At 45.5% G+C, this 23121-nt stretch overlaps 2 protein-coding genes across 11 annotated transcripts in view; both read left to right on the top strand.

The window, feature by feature from the left end:
• The first annotated feature begins 684 nt into the window (after positions 1-684).
• On the top strand, positions 685-7792 carry PEX19 (peroxisomal biogenesis factor 19). The gene is made up of 8 exons (XM_062192570.1): positions 685-790; positions 2111-2220; positions 2633-2798; positions 3195-3280; positions 3476-3637; positions 6099-6275; positions 6496-6540; positions 6702-7792. Exons 1-8 carry the CDS (start codon positions 721-723, stop codon positions 6783-6785), a joined length of 900 nt encoding a protein of 299 aa, XP_062048554.1. The 5' UTR covers positions 685-720; the 3' UTR covers positions 6786-7792.
• Positions 7793-22636: 14844 nt separating this feature from the next.
• The window catches only part of DCAF8 (DDB1 and CUL4 associated factor 8), a 55255-nt gene continuing 54770 nt past the window's right edge, over positions 22637-23121 (top strand). For 4 of the 10 annotated variants that reach the window (XM_062192560.1, XM_062192564.1, XM_062192558.1 and 1 more), the window contains exon 1: positions 22765-22932. The gene's annotated coding sequence lies outside the window, so the exon portion shown is untranslated. The other 6 variants (XM_062192565.1, XM_062192563.1, XM_062192562.1 and 3 more) reach the window with 3 other exon arrangements.

Genomic DNA, 23121 nt, shown 5'->3' with positions numbered 1-23121 from the left:
TAGCCACTAGATTCAGCAGAGAACTGTGCTTGACTAGGATCTGGAAGAACAAAAAGTGACGAATGAGTGCTTACCAAATTGTAAGCCCTGGGCAGGAGCTGGGGATATAACAATGAAGACAATAGAAGGAAAACTTTGTCTTTATTCTGCTTATACTCTACAGGATTGAAGATAAATAATAATAATAATAAACCAGGATAAATAAGGAAAATGCATAGTATATCAGATAGTGTTTGATGTCAGAAAAGAGAGGGGAATTAGAAATTTGCGGAGGGTGCAATTTTATTTGGTGAAAAGCATTGCAGAGATGATATTTGAATGAAATACTAGAGGAAGTGAGGGGGAAAATATTACGTTATGCACTGTAACATTTTTTGTTGTTGTTGTTGTTCATAATACAGATTCTGGTTATTCCTAAGCAGTTTGTCCCAAACTAGCCTACCCACAGCTCCGGAAGAAATAATGAAAGACTCATTTAGGTAAAGTGGGAAACTGAAGGCAGAGCACAACACTAAGTTCCCCTTCCCCGTGGTTCAACGGTCCTGGGCAAGAGAGAAAACAACAAAAACAATTCCAAACCTTCCTGTCCCTTTAAAGAGGGCGGTTCTGCACTGGCCAATAATACCCGCGGCTGCCGGGAAGGGGCGGGGCGAGGGAGGGGGCGAGGGCGGGGCTCGCGGCGCCGGTGTCCTCCTCCTACGGCAAGCCGGAGGTAGCAAGATGGCGGCCGCAGAGGAAGGCGGTGGTGCCGCGGCCGGAGCGGACCGGGAATTGGAGGAGCTTCTGGAAAGTAAGAGCCCATAATGGGAATGGCTCCAAGGGGGCGAGAATGGGGGACCCATTCAGAGGGTAAAGTGGACCTGAGATATTTGGGGCTGAGCGGGAGAGACTGCCAAGGTTGGACGGGGGCGGAGTTCTGACTGCGACCCCTGATTCCATCTCTGGGTCACCGGGCCGCTCCTGGGTGGCGGCAGCTGGGGAGCTCGCCTAGTGGTAACCGGCCTTGTCAGGGCTGTGCTTCTTGATCCCCCGCTAACCTGCCTTTGCTTTTGATTATTACCAAGTTCTTGAAGTCGAACTTGTTCCCTGCCCCCAGCAGTTTTGGCCCTTGGTGGGCGGGCGGCTAACTGAACATTCACGGATTGCCTACGTTAACTCTTATCGTGCCATTCTGTTATCTCTAACACAAAAACTCTTGTCTCCTCCCAGACCTTTCTCCTTTCCCGGCCCCTGCTGCAGTTCTTCGGTCATGTTAGTTCAAGCAAACTCCTTTCCTATTTGAGAAACTGAGGATGCGGTAGTCCCCGGGGGGAAGGTAGTGCACCCTCCTGAAAGAGCGTGGGGATTCTTTTCTCCCTTAGCCTTGTCCTTCGCTTCTCTGTTGCTTTCCTGCCCTGAGTGGGGCTTGGCCCTCTCCCTAGGCTTGGCAGGCAGAGTGGTGGTGACAACACAGGCTCTTCAGGGCAGAGGTGATTTTACTGCTATCTCTTAGCCAATCACGGAGATGTGGGCAGGCAGAAGAATGAACAGAACAGTGAGGCGTGCCAAGTGCCAAGTGAATGGGCAGATGGCTATCTGCAGAGGGAGAAACCAAAGGGAGAACTCAGTTGGAGGGTAAGAAAGTTGAGTTCCCTGCCATCGAGTACAGAGGGAGAGCCTCAGTTTGTGCTAGCACCAAGTCCAACAGGAAACAGGTGGGACATCTGGTGCTTTCTTGCCGGAGGTTATCCCCTTTAGCGTTCCAGAGTGTGTTCAGGGGAGTGAGGACACCTAGGTCTCTGCTCTTGTGGGATGTTTGTATGGAATTTCTCGGGAATCATTAGAGTATGTGCGTGGAGATGGCTGTGCAGAACTGTAACCCTTTCCTTGCAGCTCTGAAGGGATGCTTTTTCCACCTTAAGGAATTTCTTCCTGTTTGAGCTCAGTAAATTAGGCAGTCTAAGTGGGATGCTTATTGATGGGTTGGCTGGGTAGGGGAGACAAAAAAAAAAAAAAAACTGAGAAAGTTGGCAATATGAAAGATCGTTTTCCTAATGCTTTGCCCAGAAACCAGCCAGCCTTACAGCCTCATCCGTCCCCAACACACACACCGTGTCTCTTGTCTCTGAAGGTGCTCTTGATGATTTCGATAAAGCCAAACCCTCCCCAGCACCCCTTCCTACCACCACGGCCCCCGATGCATCGGGGCCCCAGAAGAGATCGCCAGGAGACACTGCCAAAGTATACATTCTAGTCCCTTAAGGGAGGGGGCGGGGATGGGCATGCAGCCCTGAGCAGAGGTGGGGCAGGCCCCTCTGGGCCAGAGGGGAGGCGGGGAAGGGTGCCTTGGCCTCAGATCGCTGGGTGCTGTTGCAGGCCTCAGCCCTTGTGAAACAGGGACTTGAGGCTGAGTGGGAGAATCTCAAGGAACCTCCTTGGGAAGAAAGTAGGTTTAAATGGTTGGGTGGGTATGCTGTCCTGTACCCTTCCCTCACTGGCCAGATGCCTTACTGGGATAGATGGTTAGAGTGTCCTGTGGAGGTGGGTAGGAGGGAGGCGCTGCATTTCCGAGAGCTACTACCTGTGGCTTCTGTCAGAGGCCAGGTCAAAGTGCAGTGCTGTAAGAGGTACTGTGGTTGCCCCTCCTCTGCAGGATGCCCTTTTCGCCTCCCAAGAGAAGTTTTTCCAGGAGCTGTTTGACAGTGAGCTGGCTTCCCAAGCCACTGCAGAGTTTGAGAAAGCAATGAAGGAGTTGGCTGAGGAAGAGCCCCACCTGGTGGAGCAGTTCCAGAAGCTCTCAGAAGCTGCCGGGAGAGTGGGTAAGGACCCCAGAAAATGGGGCTGTCTAAGCAGACCTCTTAAGTCTGCTGCTCGAGGACACCAGAATTCTTAGCAAAATTGATAGCTATCATGATGTCCTAGCCATGAGGTGGGGTGAGGCCACAGGTGAAGGGATGAGAATCCTGCTTAATGGAAGAGATGAGTTAGGTTGGGAAGTAATAGAAAAGATTTTTCAAAACTGTTTCCATTACAGAGACTAAAGTGATAAGGAGTCATGTAAAACTGTGAACCGATCGTGAAGATAATTGTAGAATATTCAAAGATTTCACTAGTTGGTGCTTCATGTCCTTGGTATCCAAGCTGGAAACCAGGTCAGTCTAGGCAAGGGAATGGTTAAAATCCTAAGTGATCTTGGCCCTTTTGATCTTTCTTAGGCAGTGATGCGACCTCCCAACAAGAATTTACTTCTTGCCTGAAGGAGACACTAAGTGGACTAGCCAAAAACGCCACTGACCTTCAGGTGAGGGCTTGTGGTCCGCACACTTCACCGGCTGCGTCATCAGAATGCTGGCTCCTGTGTGTATCATCCTCCGTCTGGCCCCTCCTCACTGTTTTGTAATAGACAATTTTAGATGGTTCTTCTCTACCACCTGAGACGGCGGCGAGGATCCCGAGAAGACAGTATACCTACTCATCTCTGTCTTGTCCTATCTAGAACTCAGGCATGTCAGAAGAGGAGCTGACCAAGGCCATGGAAGGGCTGGGCATGGATGAAGGGGATGGAGAAGGGAACATTCTCCCCATCATGCAGAGTATTATGCAGAACCTGTTGTCCAAGGATGTACTATATCCATCACTGAAGGAGATCACAGAAAAGGTTTGTGAACTTCCACTTCTGCTTTTTCCCCTTGCTCTGTATCATAGCAACTCATATGGGCTACTTTGTCTACTAGAGTAGACAAGTGCACAAGTCCTTCTGTTTTTTCTCCTTTATTTATTTGGCGTGGGAAGAGTTGGAGAGTGGGGAAGTTGTGTCCGTGTGAGAACACAGCTACCACACTGAGAATGTCTGGGGAAGATGGGGAAATCCTAGGGCCACTGTTGTGAACAGTGGGTTAAACTGCTTGTGACATGGGCATCCCATATCAGAAAGCTAGTTCAAGTCCCAAATACTTCACTTCCTATCCAGCAATCTGCTAATTCTCCTAGGAAGTACTTGGGCCCTGGGGTTCTGGGCTCCTGGCTTTGGGCTGGCCAAGCCCTAGCTGTTGCGGCCATTTGGGGAGCAAATCAGTGGATGGAAAATCTCTGTTTCTCCTCCCTCTGTCACTCTGCCTTTGAAATAAATAAATCTTTTAAGAAGGCTGTAGGGTATAGCCGGCGCCGCGGCTCAATAGGCTAATCCTCCACCTTGCGGCGCCAGCACACCGGGTTCTAGTCCCAGTCGGGGCACCGATCCTGTCCTGGTTGCCCCTCTTCCAGGCCAGCTCTCTGCTGTGGCCAGGGAGTGCAGTGGAGGATGGCCCAGGTCCTTGGGCCCTGCACCCCATGGGAGACCAGGAGAAGCACCTGGCTCCTGCCATCGGATCAGCGCGGTGCACCGGCCGCAGCGCGCCTACCGCGGCGGCCATTGGAGGGTGAACCAGCGGCAAAAAGGAAGACCTTTCTCTCTATCTATCTCTCTCACTGTCCACTCTGCCTGTCAAAAAAATAAAAATAAAAAAAATAAAATAAAAAAAAATAAAAGAAGGCTGTAGGGTGTGGCGGGAATCCTTTTAGTTCCAGTTTTCTGTAAACTGGTTCAAGACTCTGGGATTGTCTGATCAATCTCTTTTTAAAATAAAAAAAATTTTTTATTTGAAAGGTGGAGTGACAGAGAAGGAGAGACAGAAAGAGAGCTCCTCCATTTGCTGGTTGACTCCCCAGATGCCCACGGTGACTAGTGCCAGACAGTCTGAACACAAGGAGCCAGGAACTCTATCCTGGTCTCCTGTGTGGGTGTTAGGAGTCCAAGTATTTGAACCATAACCTGCTGTCTTCCCAGGCATGTTAGCAGAGAACTGCATCAGAATTGGAGCAGCTAGGACTTGAACTGGCATCGAAATGTAGAATGCCAGTGTCACAAGCTTTTCCTGCTGTACCACAGGGCTGGCCTCCTTTTTTTTTTTTTTTTTAAAGATTTATTTATTTATTTAGCCGGTGCCGCGGCTCACTAGGCTAATCCTCCGCCTTGCGGCGCCAGCACACCGGGTTCTAGTCCCAGTCGGGGCACCGATCCTGTCCCGGTTGCCCCTCTTCCAGGCCAGCTCTCTGCTGTGGCCAGGGAGTGCAGTGGAGGATGGCCCAAGTGCTTGGGCCCTGCACCCCATGGGAGACCAGGAGAAGCACCTGGCTCCTGCCATCGGATCAGTGCGGTGCGCCAGCCGCAGCGCGCCCACCGCGGTGGCCATTGGAGGGTGAACCAACGGCAAAAGGAAGACCTTTCTCTCTGTGTCTCTCTCACTGTCCACTCTGCCTGTCAAAAATTAAAAAAAAAAAAAAAAAAAAAGGTTTATTTATTTATTTGAAAGAGTTAAACAGAGAGAAGGAGAGAGAGAGAAAGGTCTTCCATCCGCTGGTTCACTCCCCAATTGGCTACAAAGGCCGGAGCTGTGCTGATCCCAAGCCAGGAGCCTGTAGCTTCTTCCAGGTCTCCCACGCAGGTGCAGGGGCCTAAGGCCTTGGGCCATCTTCTACTGCTTTCCCAGGCCATAGCAGAGAGCTGGATCAGAAGTAGAGCAGCCAGGTCTTGAACTGGTGCCCATATGGGATGCCGGCACTGCAGGCGGCAGCTTTACCCACTACGCCACAGCGCCGGCCCCTGGCCACCTTCTTACACTTCTGTCTTCATTGGTTTCTCCAACAAGGATTCACCGAAGATTCTTTGGCTTTATATCATGAATAGTTTGAGAGTAGTTTAAATGACAGTCCCATCAAAGAGCTGATAGTTTTACTGAAGCAGTAAAATGTAGAAGTGACACAAAACAGTTGTGGTTAAGCTCCTCATGGCTATGAATCCGGGAGGAATGTATGTTGAGATATTTGCTATCTGTCCCTGCACAGAAATATTTTGCCAATCTCTGGTGACCATAAATGCTAATATAGGCAAATGATCTGGCTGGAGTCCATCCTACTCCTCATGATGCACTGCTTATTTCTGTGTCTCCCCTCCTTTTTACAAATGTAAAATTTGTAAATGTAAAATTGAAAATTTACAAATGTAAAATGTATTGTTCTTGTTATCTTTTCCTGTCAGTTGTTCGCTTAATTTTTTCCCCACATGTTCTGTCTTTCATTAGTATCCAGAATGGTTACAGAGTCACCGGGAATCTCTACCCCCAGAGCAGTATGAAAAATACCAGGAGCAGCACAGTGTCATGGGCAAAATATGTGAACAGTTTGAGGCAGAGACACCTACAGACAATGAGGCCACCCAGAAGGCTCGTTTTGAGATGGTGCTGGATCTTATGCAGCAGGTAGGGCCCCCTCTTGCCATCTGCCTGTCAGTGCTGTCCACATGAGTGTCCACTGGAGGAGGTGTCTGGGAATGATGCTGTGCTACTAAGCCCAGCTGGAAGAAGGAGCACCAGCAAGGCCTTGTGACCAGAGACCACGTGATCAGAGAGAGCACTAATCAGATTCCTGTCCTTTCTGAGAGTTTCCTCTAGTTCATGTTCCTCTTTCCTCATTTTCCAGCTACAGGATTTGGGCCATCCTCCAAAAGAACTGGCTGGGGAGATGGTGAGTATGTTTTCTCCTAAGCACTAATCTCAGCCCAGTTTCCAAAATTCTGTAACCTCTGGTGATTCTACCTAAGATGATGATTGTGGCTACTGGGGATGGACCTTCAGAAGTTCTGACCTGAAATATGAGTTATCTGAATCCCTTCATCTCTTCTCCAGCCTCCTGGCCTCAACTTTGACCTGGATGCCCTCAATCTGTCGGGCCCACCAGGTGCCAGTGGTGAACAGTGTCTGATCATGTGAAACACATCACGTGTTGCTCCCTGAGTCCCAGCCATGGGGAACATCTGGAGTCAGCAGAACCATTGGGAACTGAGGCAGTAATGTCATCTGCTGGAGCAGTCTGCCCACTGGCCTCTCATCCCATCCAAGACTGTGCCATGCCACCTGAGGCTTTTCCTCTTCCTAGGAATAGGATCTGCTCTGCAGGCCATTTCTGTGAGCCCTACTGCCTTGTGGTTTTGCTGCTAACAAAGGCCCGGCTGCCAGGTGAAGGAAGGCATCTCTTTGAGGACATGTGTCTTCCTCTCACTCCAAAATGTTGTATGTGGCCACACTGATGCCCAGGGTCTTTGCGCCTTGTCTCTACTCCCTCTTTTATCTAGAGAGTAGGGGCAGAGTTCTGAGATTCTGTATTTCTACAGTTTTCTCAGGCAGAATGAAAATGGGGAGAGACTTAGCCTGGGCTGGGGCTGTAAGTCTGTCACTATGTCCTCTAACTTTTAGACAAACTATTGTGAATTCCCCGAAGAGAAAGGGCTTTTGCGTGTAATCAGAGTGGAGTTAGAAGAGAAGCCTGGGATTCTCCTCTCTCTAGGTGCTGAGCCCTCAACTCCCTATTCCAACCCGAGAACTCGAGTTATTACCTGGTCTTTCCTACTATGCTGTTTGGTCTGGGTGAGCCCAGCCCTTGACTGCCTTCTTTTGCCTGTCCTCTTACCACCCACTGTAAGATACTTGTTTATTCCAACCCTGCTGAGTCCAAGCTATTACAAAGAAGGGCCCATCGTTTTTTCTTATTATCTAGTTCATCCACCTCTCACTGACTCCTTCTGTCCCTGGAAAACTTGATGGTAGTATCAGATCAGAGAAATGAAAAGACCATTCTTCCCAAATACATTCTGACTTATTTAATACACCCAGTTCCCTTAGAATCCTTGGTTCAGGAAGGGAAAGGGGGAGGGACGTAGCCTGGGTTCCCTTTCCTGCAGGCCCTTTGGGGCAGTGTCTAATAAATATTGTGAGTGAGAGTGTGGCCTATTTTTCATCTAGGTCTTTTTCTGATCTTCCTCAGCTTCTGTAAGATGCACAGTGAGAAATGTTAGGAGACTAGTGTTCTGTAACATTTGGCTCCAGGATCCACTACCACCTGCCTGCAGAACTCAGTCTGCCCCTGAGTTGGCAAAGGAGACTGGACAGCCGTATTTCAGTCTGGAAAGCCCTTCACTTGGCATTGTATTTCAACATTTCACACTAGTGTTAGCAATATATTTTGACTTGTATTGTAAATTATTTCTCTTTGAGCTGACCTTGCCCTTTCTGTGGCTCCCAGTGGATCTACAGACCTTGGTTGCCATATGTTGGGTGAGGCTCTGTTCTGCTCAATGTATGAATGACCAGTTATTGTTATTCAGAAAATGACTCTTGTCAGAGCGGCTTGGTATTCTGACATGCCCCTTTCCTGTGGGTTCAGACCTCCCACCCCACCCCTGCCCCCTGTAGTGATCCCACACCTTCTGTGGTATTGGCAAAGAAGGAAATGATCTTGAGGCCCCAGGTTGTTTGAGAAGGTCCACTTTCTATAAGTTACCAAAGCATGGGAGAGCCCAGGTTAGAATGTGAACTCCTGTACTCTGTGAGAGATGGGAAAAATACAGACTTGTGATGCTGGCCATGGGGTCTAAATTCCAAAATTCTCTCCTTAAAGCTACAGCCAAAAACTAGACAAGGATAGCGAGGAGGAAGGAAGAACAAATGGGTCCTGTTCCTTGTGCTCATTGTCTTAGTTAAAATTCTCACTTTTGCTGACCTGGCCGGGAATCTAAGTAGATGCCCTGATCCATGTTAGCTGTGTCCCCAGTGCATTTATTTTCATTGTTACTTTGATTGAACAAGAGCAAATTGACCTCAAGATGGCTCTGTTCCAGAATAACTGTTTGAATGATTCTAGCACTTGTAGTGGAATGGAGCTTGGTACTGTAGAGCAATCCTTTTCAAACTGTGTGGTAGAGGACTAGGTTTTTTGTTTCTGAAACAGCTAATCCTTCATATCAATATGCAATTCCATTGCCCATGATATACAGTTTACACATGGTATACAGTTTGCACTCTGTGCTTTCCTACTCTCTAAGTTTGGCAACACCTAAGACTATCCAGACTCTCTTCAGCAGGGTAAGTCCACTGGTCATGTAGTTGGATACATACAACGTCAAATGCTAAGAAGTTTCTTGATTTCTAATTCCTCATGTCACAGACTGGTAAAAAACTGTTTCAGACCAACAAAAGTCTGCAAACCATCAATGTATGAGTAGCACTGCTCTAGGGCCCTTCTTAGAGTATCTCCATAGATCGTAATCAAAGGGATAACATGTCTGTACTTCTGTACAAGAGTTGTTTTGAGAGAACTTGTTCTTCAGCAAGAATGTATCACTGTAAGGACATCTCTAGCATTCTTATAGCCTTCTTTGCTGCTTAAAAATAACCATTACAAAGCTTAGATTTAAGTTGCATATGGAATATTTTTGCTGCTCTCAAAGGAAGTGTTTATTTGCTAAAAAATTGTGTATGTTAGGTAGAAAACTTATAGTAGTTTGGATGTCTTAATGAATTAACACGAATTTATGCAGAAATTGTGATAATGGGGACATTTTTCTGTGATTCTGAAGCATGTTGTAAAAGCCCCACAAGGCAGTTTTATACTGTTGGCTTTGGGGAGCCTGGGAAAAATGGTGGCCCACTTTAAAGAAAGTGGAGATGGCAGAACATACAGAAGAGGACCAGAAGGCTTTGATGAAATGGGCAGGTAAAACTGAATGTTATGTAACACTGGAAAAGGTATCAGTTGACCAGATTCTTCAGAAGGGCCTGAGAAATTTTTTTAAAATAAAGACACTAGGAAAGGCACTGATGAAGGAGTATTAGCATCCTTGAAAGTTTAGAAGTGGCCATTTTTGTAGATTGAAGCTAATGGAAGATGTTCAAGAACTGTTTGCCCTAAAAGCAATGGACCTAATAAGATCATGGCTGACAGCAAAGGCCAGAGTGGCAACACTTAACTCCTGGGAGCAAGGTAAGTGAATTTCTATAAGGGTAACAAGGTCAAAATGGAGATGACTAATAGAATGTGCAGGTCCTCTAAGCCAAATAGGCAGCCAAGGAGAGAAGGTTTGAGATAATAATTTCAGTGGAAAAAAAAAAAAAAATCACAATTTCTTGCCCAGTTTCTAAGCATGAGACTGTTCTTAGATTCACAAACTATCAATTTTTTTTTCTTTTTTTAGATATATTTATTTGAAAGGTAGAGTTACAGAGAGAAGGGGAGAGACAGGGAAGGAAAGACAAATCTCCCATCCTCTGGTTCATTCCTCAAATGGTTGCGACGGTCAGGGCTAAGCCAGGCTGAAGCCCAGAATCTGGAACTCCATCCAGGTTTCTTCCCACCTGGATGACAGGCCATCTTCTGCTCTTTTCTCAGGCATATTAGTAGGGAGCTGCATTGGAAGTGGAGTAGCTGGGACTCAAACCAGTGCTCATATTGGTATGCTCATGTTGCAGGTCTTGGCTTAACCTGCTGTATCACCATGCCAGCCACACAAACTATCAATTTAAAGAGAACCATTTACTCTGTTAATCCTACAGTGGGGAAAGAAGAATACCCAGATCTTGAGTTAGGAAACAGAGATACAGGATCTGAGTTGCCACTGATGCTCAGGGACCCAAAACACCACCTCAGTGCCTATACTCACAATACTCCCAGCCCTGCTCTCATTAAGAAATATGGGGCCAGATAATCAGTACTGACCCAAGTATGTCTCAGTGGATCCTGAAGCTCACTTTCAGGTCATTTTCCAGTTTCCAGATGTGTAATCAAAATGAACATATTTAGCAGTTGGCAAAAAGACCTAGAAGCAGCTCCTGAAACATTCCCACATCTGCCAAGGTAATAAATATTAAAAATGGTACTGTGTGAGAAGTGGCAGAGATTACTTCTACCCTTAAAGATCTAAAGGATCATACACTTCATTTGTTTCACCTGTTGGGCCTTTGCAACAACTACATGGCTTATGGTGGATGACAATGGACTATTGGCAAACAGCCAGAAGTAATCAATTTCAGTGTTCTTCAACGTGGTTTCTTTACTGGACAGAGTAACACAGCCTCTGGTATAGGTATGTGGCTGTTAGCACATGGATCAGCAAACTATATCCCACAAGTCAAATCTGGTCCACTGCCTATTTTTGTTAATAAAATTTTATTGACAGTCATTTACATATTGTCTGTGGATGTTTTTGTGCTACAATAGCAAAATGGAGCAGTTATGACAGACCATATAGCCTGTAAAACCTCAACTATTTACTATCTGATGTAAGGGTGCCAGCATCTTTGAGAAGTTTGGAATTAGCTATTTCTGTGGATTGAGCCAAGTGGAAGGTGCTAAAGAACTTAGTTCCCTATTAGTGATGAGGTGATAGGATCCTAACATAGCAAAGGTCTAATGGCTACGCTTAACTCTCGAAAGCAAGGTATGTGAATCCCTAATCTAGTGAATATTATCACTGATCTGAACACTATCAGAAAGGAGTATCAGAAGCATTCTGGTATTTGCAAGGATGTACAGCAATATGAGAAACCTTCAAAAAAGTTCATGGTAAAAATAGAATTGAAAGATAATGTAAGGGCAGGCATTGTGGCACAGCAGGTTTAAGCTACTGCTTAGAATGCCGCCGTAACAGAGTGCTGGATCAATCCCGGCTACTCTGCTTCCAATCTAGCTTCCTGCTAATGCATCCTGAGAGGTAACAGGTGATGAAAATGAACTTTCAACCCCATTTCCATGAAGTTTTTAGAGTACCATTGTATTTTCACAGTCTTGACCTAGAGATATGTTAATACTCCCCTTGTCATAGTATAGGCTGAAGGAACCTGGACATTCCACAGAATATCACATTTGGTGTATTGAGGTTTTGGGGTTTTTAAAAACTTAAGATATTTGTTTTTGTTTTGCTCTAATGTTTAGGAGCAATTTCATCTTTTTTTAATTTTTCAATTAAGTTTTTAAAAAAATTTGTTTGAAAGGTAGTCAGATCTCTTCCATTCGCTGATTCACTCCCCTAATGCCCACAACAGTTGGGGGGCTGGGCCAGGCCAAAACCAGGAGGTCCAAGTTCAGTTCAGGTCTCTCAGTTGAGGGGCAAGGACCTGAGTACTTGAATCATTGTCTACTGCCTTCCAGAATGTATATTAGAGGAAGCTGGAATCAGACGTGGATCCAGCAATCAAACCAGGCACCCCAGTGTGGGATGCCAGCCTCCTAACCAGTGCAACAAACACCATCCCCTACGGTTACGTTAATCAGGTATGAAGACCAAGAAGTGTTAATTGTTGCCTTTGTTAGCACCATGTGCATGCTGACTGTTAACCAGTTGCACGATTGGAATTTCAGCAGTGTCAGTACTCTGGAATCCTTGGTGTGACATGTGTTCTCAAGACAGTGGGAGATAAAACTATAGAAATGGCAGGGGGCTGCCACATTGGTGAAATTTGAGTCCAGTGGTCTTGGAGCATTCTGGCATATGCCATCTGAAGTAAAGGACAGGTTATTGCAGGCCCGTTACAGTTTTTGGAGGCATATTTTCTGCACTTGGGATGCAAGAAAAGATTCTGCGGTAGGTCCAGGAAGCCATATAACTTGAAAAATTCCATAGTACTAGAGGTCTCTGTTGCAGGAAAAGATGCAGTGTGGATTCCCTGGCAATCTCCAGTTGGAGTTCCAGCCCAGACCTTCAGGATTCCAAAGTAAATTATGGTGTCTTCAGCAAAGAAAATTTTACCATTTGAAAAGTATCTCCTGGTATGCTGTTAGGCCCTGATAGTTGCCTATATAATTAGTTATCATCAGCTCAGCCAAATGATAAGGTTGTGTGGACAACAGTAGCTGTCCATCTTAAAAATGGAAATGGTACATTCAAGAAGCAGCCCAAGCAAATTTGGTGGCAGAGGTAACAAGGAACCTCAGGATTAGCTCTGTTACCACCTTTCTGTCAACTCATATCTAATGGCCACATGAGAATTCCTTCAACTATCTGATAGAAGAGAAAAAAAAAGTCATGTTTAGTTGAGGAATAGGTTGGTTGGTTTAATATGCTGGGGCAGGCCAGACACAGCTTTTCACTGTAGCCCCACTCAAGAGTGGCCCTGAAAGACAATCAGAGAAGAAATCTTCAGTGTATGGGGCTTCAGGCAGTATACTTGATTGTCTACTTTGGAGGAAATGGTGGCTGGAGATAAGGCTATATATGAACCCACACTGCTGGTGAGTTGGTTGGTTAAGGTTCTCAAAGGTCAACGTTTAATGAAGAACATTTGGATGGATCAGTGACTGGCACCTATTCAAGTACTCACCAGCCAAGCAAGTGGTTAGGATGATTGGGTCAGGAGTACCTCAGTTATCCAGTGCTTGCACAGAAAGCTCATATATTGGCCGGCGCCGTGGCTCAACAGGCTAATCCTCCGCCTAGTGGCGCTGGCACACCGGGTTCTAGTCCCGGTCGGGGTGCCGGATTCTGTCCCGGTTGCCACTCTTCCAGGCCAGCTCTCTGCTGTGGCCCAGGAGTGCAGTGGAGGATGGCCCAAGTGCTTGGGCCCTGCACCCCATGGGAGACCAGGAGAAGCACCTGGCTCCTGCCTTCGGAACAGCGCGGTGCGCCGGCTGCAGCGGGCCAGCCGTGGCGGCCATTGGAGGGTGAACCAATGGCAAAAGGAAGACCTTTCTCTCTGCCTCTCTCTCTCACTAGCCACTCTGCCTATCAAAAAGTTAAAAAAAAAAAAAAAAAAGAAAGCTCATATATTTATAGTCACCATGGTGACAGAGATGGAGACTCATCGGCTTATTAGCATGGACTCTTCTGTTAACAGAGGCTGATTTAGCTGTTGCCAAAGCTAAACATCGAAAACTGTGAGCCCCCAATTCAGTAATACTCAAGGAGAATAATCAGCTACTTAGTGGTGAGTTGATTACACTGAGACTTTCTTGTTTGAAAGAGGCAAACATTTACCCTCGCCAGGATTGAAACATTTTGTTTGTCCTGTCTACAGTACCTTAATCAGTGTTACCATCCAAGGACTTAATATAAATATCTGATCTATTGCTATGAGGTCCAACATAATGCCATCGAATAAGGCAAAGCAGGCATGCAGTGGGCACATACTATAGTCAAGTGGGCTGTAGGGTCCACTGATCCTACCAGATTCATTCAGGATGTACTGGCCTGGTGGAGCAGTGGGATGACATTTTGAAGGGGCAGTTGTGTAAGCAAGGCATGTCTTTCACAATGCAGAATAAACTTACTTCATAGGGTGCTTTATCACCAGTAGGCTCTGGAACCAAGGAGTGGAAGTAAGAGTGATCCTGTTTGACACTATTCCTAGCAGTCTGCTTGAGGAATTTGTGCTTCCTGTCCATGCAACTTGAAGCTCTGGAGGTCTAGAGGTACTAGTTCCCAAAATGGATAGGCTTCCATAAGGTACTACAAAAGAATCTCAGTAAACTTAAAGATGTGGTTGTCATCTGATCACTCTGGGTTCAGCAGACTTAACAGGCAAAGAAAAAAACCCTACTGCCACAGTATAATTGACTTGTTCATTCTAAGGAGATAAAACTGCTACTATAAAATGGGAAAAGACGAAAGTATGATGCAAAGTGTTCTCTATGATATCTCTTGGTTCTCCCATACCTAGTTTTAAGTGTAAATGGGGGGGGGGGGGGGCAGCGCCGTGGCTCACTTGATTAATCCTCTGCCTGCGGCGCTGCCATCCCATATGGGCACCGGGCTCTAGTCCCGGCTGCTTCTCTTCCAGTCCAGCTCTCTGCTGTGGCCCGGGAGGGCAATGGAGGATGGCCCAAGTGCTTGGAGACCAGGAGGAAGCACCTGGCTCCTGGCTTCGGATTGGCGCAGCGCCAGCCATAGCAGCCATTTGGGGAGTGAACCAACGAAAGGAAGACCTTTCTCTCTCTCTCTATGTCTAACTCTAGCTGTCAAAAAAAAAAAAAAAAAAAAAGTAAATGGGCATGGTCACCAGGGCTGAGAATCTTCAGGGACCAGGATCTGAGTCACTACCAGGTAAGCCACCTGGGTCAGCATAAAACTTAGTCTAGAGGGAGCTGAAACTAGAATGGGTGGTCAAGAAGGAGGATGATGAATATCCTTTATAGCTTCAGAACCAAGTGCAGCAACTCCTTTTTTAAGTGTTCACAGAAATTGTGACTAACCGGAATGCTGGAGAAAGTGCCTGCCTAGATGGAGTGAACTTAATGTACAAGCAAATGGATATGAGCAGTGCCACATGTAGAGTATACCAGGGCATAGTTGGTATCCTGTCCAGATCCCCTTAAGCCTACGAGTGAGGGCTGCTGCATTCTTCTTTTAAGAACTACTCTGTGTCAACAGAGCCACTTCTGGACATTCTTGGAAATGTGTCAATTTCCACAAAGAAGTCAGGATTCTGGTAGGTATTGCTTTGACAGTGATGACAGACAATCAGAAATTGCTCTATCAGCAAATGATACCGAGGTACAAGATCTGCCCCCCCCCCTTTCTTCAGGGTGGGGCAAATGTGCCATTTATGTTCCAGAGTTCACGCCTTAGCACCTTAACCTATATATTTGCCTAACTTTCTCTTCTGTCCTATCTTGCTTCCCTCATTTAATTATAGTTTTTACTTGAGAGCACTACCTCTATAAACCATTTGCACAGAATCCTTGCTTAGACTCTGCCTCCAGGGAATCCAACCTAAAACTGGTAAATACTGGTACCAACTAAGAGATAACAAGAATGGGAGCACTTTGGGTTTGTCAGCAGGTAAAGATGAGTTTAGTTTTAAAATTCTGAAGTACCACTGGCCAGAATAGAAAGCAACCTCAAGGCCGGCGCCACGGCTCAGTAGGCTAATCCTCCGCCTTGCAGCTCCGGCACACTGGGTTCTAGTCCCGGTCGGGGCACCGATCCTGTCCCGGTTGCCCCTCTTCCAGGCCAGCTCTCTGCTATGGCCCAGGAGTGTAGTGGAGGATGCCCAAGTCCTTGGGCCCTGCACCCCATGGGAGACCAGGATAAGTACCTGGCTCCTGCCTTCGGAACAGCGCGGTGCGCCGGCCACAGCGTGCCTACCGCGGCGGCCATTGGAGGGTGAACCAGCGGCAAAAAGGAAGACCTTTCTCTCTGTCTCCCTCTACTGTCCACTCTGCCTGTCAAAAAAAAAAAAAAAAAAAAAAAAGCAACCTCAAGAGTTGAAATATTTATTGGTGGAAGACCAGATGCTTTTCCCTTAAGATCAAGACAAGATATCCAGTATCATTACTTTTAGTCAACATTATACTGAAAATTCTAATCTGGGTAATTAGGCAATAAAAATAAGTAAAAGGCATCCAGATTGGAAAGGAAAAAATAAAACTGTATTCACAGATAGCATTATCTTACATATAGAAAAACCTAAGGAATCTACTAAACTTATTAGAACTAAAGGGGTTCAGCAAGATTGCAAGATATCAAAACGGTATACAAAAAACAGTTCTGTTCTGTTTGCAATGAGCATACAAAAAGAAAGTCAAAAAAATAGTCCCATTCACAATAGCATTGAAAAAGCTCAGGTTTTAACAAGAAATACAAAACTTATACTGTGAAAACTATAAAACATAGTTGTAAGAAAAAGTTCTAGAATGGGAAAACATCCACGTTCATGGATCAGAAGACTTAACATTGTTAAGGTGGCAACACTGCCCAAAAAAATATCCACATTTAATGCAGTCTTTTTTTTTTTTTTTTTTTTGACAGGCAGAGTGGATAGTGTGAGAGAGATAGACAGAGAGAAAAGTCTTCCTTTTTGCCGTTGGTTCACCCTCCAATGGCCGCTGCAGCCGGCGCATCGCATTGATCCGAAGCCAGGAGCCAGGTGCTTCTCCTGGTCTCCCATGCAGGTGCAGGGCCCAAGGACTTGGGCCATCCTCTGCTGCCTTCCCGGGCCATAGCAGAGAGCTGGCCTGGAAGAGGGGCAACCGGGATAGAATCCGGCGCCCCAACCGGGACTAGAACCCGGTGTGCCGGCGCCGCAAGGTGGAGGATCAGCCTGTTGAGCCACGGCGCCAGCCCTTAATGCAGTCTTTATTGGAATCCCTAAATGACTTTTTAGAAACTGGCAAGTTGATTCTAAAATTCACATGAAATTGGAATGGACTTGAAATAAATCGATCTTGAAAATAAGATAGGACAACTCATCACTCAATTTCAGAAATTACTACAAGTAATGATGAGAGTGTGGTATTGGCACAAAAACAGGCATAGAAATCAATGGAATTGAATTAAGAGTCCAGAAAAAAAGCATCTGTGATCAACTGATTTTTCGAAAGAGTGCCAAGACCATCCAGTGTGGAAAAATAGTCTTTCCAAAAAGTGGTTAACCAGGTAGCCGTATCCAAAAGAATGGTGTTTGATCCTTATACCATTTACAAAAATTAAAAGAAAAAAAGAGAGAGAGAGAGAGAGAGAGAAGGATCAGAGGCCCATAAGAACTAAAACCAAAGCCCTTAGAAGAAAATACAGGAGTAAACCTTCACGACTTTGGATTCTGCAAAGAATCCTTAGATATAACTCCAAAAGTACAAGTAGCAACAACAAAAAATAAATTGGATTTCATCAAAATGTAAATATTTTGTGATTTCAAAAGATAACCATCAAGAAAGTGAAAAGACAACCCAACAGAAGGAGATAATATTTGCAAATCACAAATCTGATAAGGGACTTGTACCTAAAAAATATACTCAGTAATAAAAATAACCCTGCTTAAAAATGGGCAAAGGATCTGAATAGACCAGATAATATATAAAAGTGATCAATAAGCACATGAAAAGATGCTGGACATCATTAATCATTAGAGAACTACAAATCAGAAACCACAGAAAAATATCACTTCATATCAACTACAGCGACTGGAATAAGAAAAGTATTGGCAAGAATGAGGAACAATGGGAATCTTCGTATGTTGCTGCTGTGGATGTAAAGTGGTACAACTGCTTGAGACAACATTCTGGCAGTTCATCAAATGGTTAAATATAGAATTAACCATATGACTCAGCAATTCCATTCTTTGGTATGCACCCAAGAAAATGAAAACAGGTCTGTCTGCACAGAAGCTTGTATAGAAATGTTTATAGAAATGATTATTCATAATAAAAGGTGGAAACAATCCAAGTGTCCATCATCCGGTGAATACATAAAGCACTTTGTCTATAGAATGGAATATTTGGCCATAAGAAGAAATGTACTAACAAGTGCTACCATATTCATGGACTTTGACAACACTGTGCTAAGGCAAAGAAGCCAGTCATAAAAGACAACGTATTTTATGATTCTATACATAGCAAAGTCCAGAGTATGGAAGTCTGTAAGACAAAAAATAGGTTAATGGTTTCTTAGTGCTGGGTGGAAAGATAGGAAGATGGGGAGATGATAGCTAAAGGGTGCTGGGTTCCTTTTTTAAAGTTTATTTTATTTTTATTTATTTGAAAGAGCAATACAGAAAGAACTTCTATCTGCTTGTTCACTTCCCAAATGGCCACAGTAACCGGAGTTAGGACAGACTGAAGCCAGGGGCCAGAAACTCCATCTGGGTTTCCCACATAGGTGGCAGGGACCCAAGTACTTGAGCCATCATCTGCTGCCATCCAGCATGTACAATATGCTGGATCTGAAGCAGAGGAGGGACTGAATCTCAGGCACTCTGAATTGGTATGTGAGCAGCCCAAGAAGCTCTTAACCTGCTGTGCCACAACTCCTGCCCTTGGGTTTCTTTTTTAAGCTGATGAAAATGTTTTAATATTGACTGGTGGTAGTTGTATATGTCTGAATAAATTTAATGCCATTGAATTGTACACTATGAATTGTATGTGAATTATATCTGAATGAATCTGTTTTAAAAAATAAAAAAACAAGTGCTACTGACCAGCAGGTGTGTGAGTGCAAAGTTCGAAAAGAAAGCCTGAGTTAAAAATAAAGACATGGGAGCCATCATTATGTGGATGTAGTTTAAAGTGTGAGAATGGATATGACCACTTTGAAAGAACATGTGGAATGAAGGGGAAGGAGTGGCCATTTGGCCTAGTGGTTAAGATGACCACATCCCATTTCAGAGTGCTGGCTTTGGTATCTGACTCCAGCTTCCTGCTAACACAGACCCTGAGAGGCAGCAGTGATGACTAAGTGATGAGTTCGTGCACCTTTGGGGGAAATCTGGGTTGAATTCCTGACTCTAGGTTTCAGGGCCATCATGAGCATTTGGAGAGTGAACTAGTAGATGTGAGCTCTGTGTCTCAAATGGGGAAAAAGGGAGGAAAAAAAGAAGAGGAGTGGGAGGGGAAGAAGAGACGCTAATGAAATAGATGGCCAGAAACACATAAATAGATCCATGGAATACAATGTCACAGAAATCAGTGGGACTGGATATCTTGAAGGGATAATGATCATACAACTTCAAATTGAACAGGGAAGCTCAAATAAGAAAGGGAAAATTTAATGCTAATTGCAGTTGATTTTTTTGGTAACAGAAATGTGTCCACAAACCTTGGGTACAAACACCAGAACATGGATGGGGAGGGGGTGCTTTTATCCCTATAGCTCTGTTAAAATTGCTAATGTCAAAGTCTTAACCTCCATGTTTTCAAATCCATTGGTCAGTTTTCAGTCAGCTTAACCTCAGTTTCTTGAGCAGGAATGACAGTGTATAGGATCTTTATTCAGACTTTTTTTTTTTTTTAATTTGCAATATAAGACTTAACTCTCTTGCTTTCTATTGCTGACTGCTCTTTTTACATTTTGCTGGATATTCCTCCTCTCTAACCTCTACTAATTGCAATGCCTCAGGACCAGAGGTGTCAGTCTTTAGATTGCATGTCTTCCACAGTAACTGAGCTCTCCATACCCCATGGCTATCTATATTATTTACAACTTATTGACTCAATTTGTTTAATATTCATTTATTTTGAAGGCAGAGTTACAGAGAAAGAAGGAGAGACAGAAAAAGATCTTCCATCTGCTGGTTCACTCTCCAAATGGCTACAAAGACTGGGGCTGATCCAGGCCAAAGTCAGCCTGGGACTCCATCTGGGTCTCCCACATAGAATGCAGGAGTCCAAGTACTTGGGCCATCTTTTGCTGCTTTCCCAGGTACACTAATAGGGAGCTGGATCAGAAGTGGACAGCTGGAACTCAGATCAGTGCCCAGGCAGGTGTTGCAGGAGGTAGCTTACCCTGCTGTGCCACACTGCTGACCCTTGATTCTCCAGGTTATACCACCATTGCCCTCTTTGGTGAGCTCCAGACTCACATTTCCAATTATCACTCAGTAGATCTGAAAATCTAATAGACCTCTCCAGTCTGACATATCTAAAATAGAGCTGGGGATGGGAATTTGGCTAAGGTTAAGCTTCTGGTTAGGATGCCCACGTGCCATATCAGTGGATTGACTGAAGTCTCAGCTCTGATGCACAGCTGGGAGACAGCAGGTGCTAGCATAGGTGGTTGGTTCCCTGCCATCAGATGGGAGACCTGCATTGAGTTCCTGGCTGCAAGCACTTGGGGAATGAACCAGCAGATGGAAGTGCTCGCTTGCACTCTTTCTCTGATAAACAGACAAATTGGAGCTGGATGTTTCCCCCTAAAGCTCTGCTCCTGTCCCCAATATGTGTTGCTATCTCAGAAAGTGGCATTACTAATTATCTAGTACAAGTCAAAAAACTTGATTCTTCTTTATCTTACACCTCACATTCAATCTATAGCAAGTCCCCTCTATGCTATTTTCAAAGTACATCCTGAGTCTACCCACTTCCTGCCATTTCTGTGCAATAGTACTAGTTTTGCAGATCTTCTGTAATAGCTTCCTAGCTGCTCTTTTGGCTTTATTTTGCCTTCCTGCAGGCAGTTCTTAAAGAATCAACCAGCGTGAGCCTCTTCAATTATAAATCAAATCATGTCACTCTTGCTCAGAGCCCTCCCCCATGGCTTGCCTGCACCCTTAGGATAAAATCCTGAGTTTGTTCCGCCTATATACATTTAATACAAACATCAGATTACAAACACTTTCAAAAAAAAAAAAAAATCCTGAGTTTGTGAGTGATCTGGCTCCCATGTTTCTCCAATCCAATTTCCTACCTGCTCTTTTTCCATGGTGGCTTCCTTGCCATGCACATTCAAACTTCAGGGTAATTACTTTGCTATTCCCTCTGCCTAGATTGTTCTTTACCAGTTGTGTATGGCTCACTGTCTTCATGTTGTATCTTTATTCAAACATCATCTCAATCAAGGAGCCTTTCCCAAACTTCCTTTGTAAAAGAGCATACCCACCATGGTAACCCACTTTTACCCCACTATATTTTCCTTTACAGTACTTTTTTGTTACTTTATATTATTGTCTGTGTCTGTGGGTCTCTCCTTGCCCTAACTTCCAACCCCTGCACTAATGGAGTTTCATTCACTGCTTTCTGCTTTACTTTCTTCTACAGTACTTTTTATAACTTAATGTGATTGTCTGTCTCTTACTACAATCCTAGCCCCTATGCTAATAAATTCCATGAATGCAAGAATCAATCTTGGTTTGTTTTATTCACTGCTGCAGCCCCAACACCTACAACAGGGGCTGTCATGTAATTGGAATTCGATGCGTAGTTGTTGACAGAGTAAAGAAAAGAATGTATAAGATGGCAGGGCATTAAATAACCACTGGTGCTCTAGTCCTGTTCTAAAGGTGTTGAGATTACAAAGATAAAAAAGACAAAGTCCTTGCCCTTAACACCTCATAGCTAGATTACAAACAAAATCATGGGTTAAATATTATAGGTAAAACATGGTATGAAAAAAATGAGAATAAGAGAACAGAGAATGATGGTGTGTTTCCATTTTAGTTGGAATAGTCAAGAGCTGCCTCCCTCAGGAAGTAGCATTCCAATAGAGACCTGATTAAGTGGAGACATCGTCTAATAAAAATGTAACAGGTGGACATTTAAAAAAAAAAAAAACACGGGGGAGGGGGTTGAAGCATGCTTTGGTCGGAGTGACAGACTAGAGCAAAAAGTTAGGGAGATGAAATCAGAGATGGTGTCAGATTTAGGGAGAGCCTTCAAAGGAAGCCACTATAATTTTTTAAAAATTGTGATGGGAAGCAATTAGAGGTTTTGAGCAGGGGAATAATATTACCTTGCATTTTAGAAAGGCACTCTGGCTGCCCCTATACACTGTACCAGAGTAGGTGTCTGTGGGATAGGACGGTAGCGGTAGAGGCGGTGCAAGGGACACCGGGGCCTTCTGGTAATCAAATCCGCTAGCCTGGCACCAGGGAATAGTCCTGGGCACCCTTTCTTTAGGTGTCAGAACCACGCAGAGTGCACAAAGTCACCCTACACCACCTTGGGAACCCTCGCCACCCCACCGATTTAGGAAAGAGCCTCCTGCATAGCTTAGCTGCACTTCAAGCTTCCGAGCTCCCCTTTAAATATGGATAAATGGAGGTCTTAAGGGGGAGGCGGGTCTCAGAAGTATAGAAACCATATAAGGAAGTACAGTCTTAAAGAAATCTGGCGTGCATTGCTCGTTTCCATGGCTTAAAAACGGCGAGACTGGAAGGCACCCAGGAAGTACCCCGCCAGTCCCTTGTGCAAGGTGTCCGGTTACGTCCACTACAATTCTGGGAAGCCCCTAACCCGCATTTGTTTTGGCTATCACGCTAGGAAAACAACTTCGGTTCCTCGGTAATGCGCACGCGCCCCTTGCTGTGTTTTCCGTTGGCCGTAGGCCCCGCCCCTTCTGCGTCCTTCGAGGAGGGTTGGGAGCCGCGAGCTCGCGCGACCACTCTTCCCTCAGTCTTCTCGAGCACATCGTCGCAAACGGGCCGGAAAGCGTGGCGGCGCAGGCGCAAGCGCAGAGAACGGAGGCGGTGGTGGTGGCGGCCGCTGGCCAGCGTAAGATGGCGGCGGCGTTGGTGGCGGCAGTGGACGGGGCGGCAGGGCCTGGAACAGTCGGAGCAGCCACTGGCAGAAGGATGACCCAAGACGGGAAGCAGGCTGCTGGGCCTCGCCGGCTCCCGTGCTTGTAACTGCCCCAGCCGGACCCCCCCTCCCCCCTTGACCTACCCGGTCTGTGTCTCGTTCCGGCTCGGCCTGCCCCCCTCTCCGTGGCCGATTCCCCCTTAGCATGGGTCTGATTCCTCTCCCAAGCTCCCAGGCTCAGGTGTTCTCCTTCCCTTGGCCTGAATCACTGCCGGGAGAACTGGTTGCCCTTTGCTCAGGTCAGCCTTGGGATTGTCCCCAAGAGCCAGCCCCACA

This window comes from Lepus europaeus, chromosome 5 (genome assembly GCF_033115175.1).
Source record: "Lepus europaeus isolate LE1 chromosome 5, mLepTim1.pri, whole genome shotgun sequence".
NCBI classification, from domain to species: Eukaryota; Metazoa; Chordata; class Mammalia; order Lagomorpha; family Leporidae; genus Lepus; species Lepus europaeus.
This window is presented reverse-complemented; position numbering and strand designations above follow the sequence as displayed.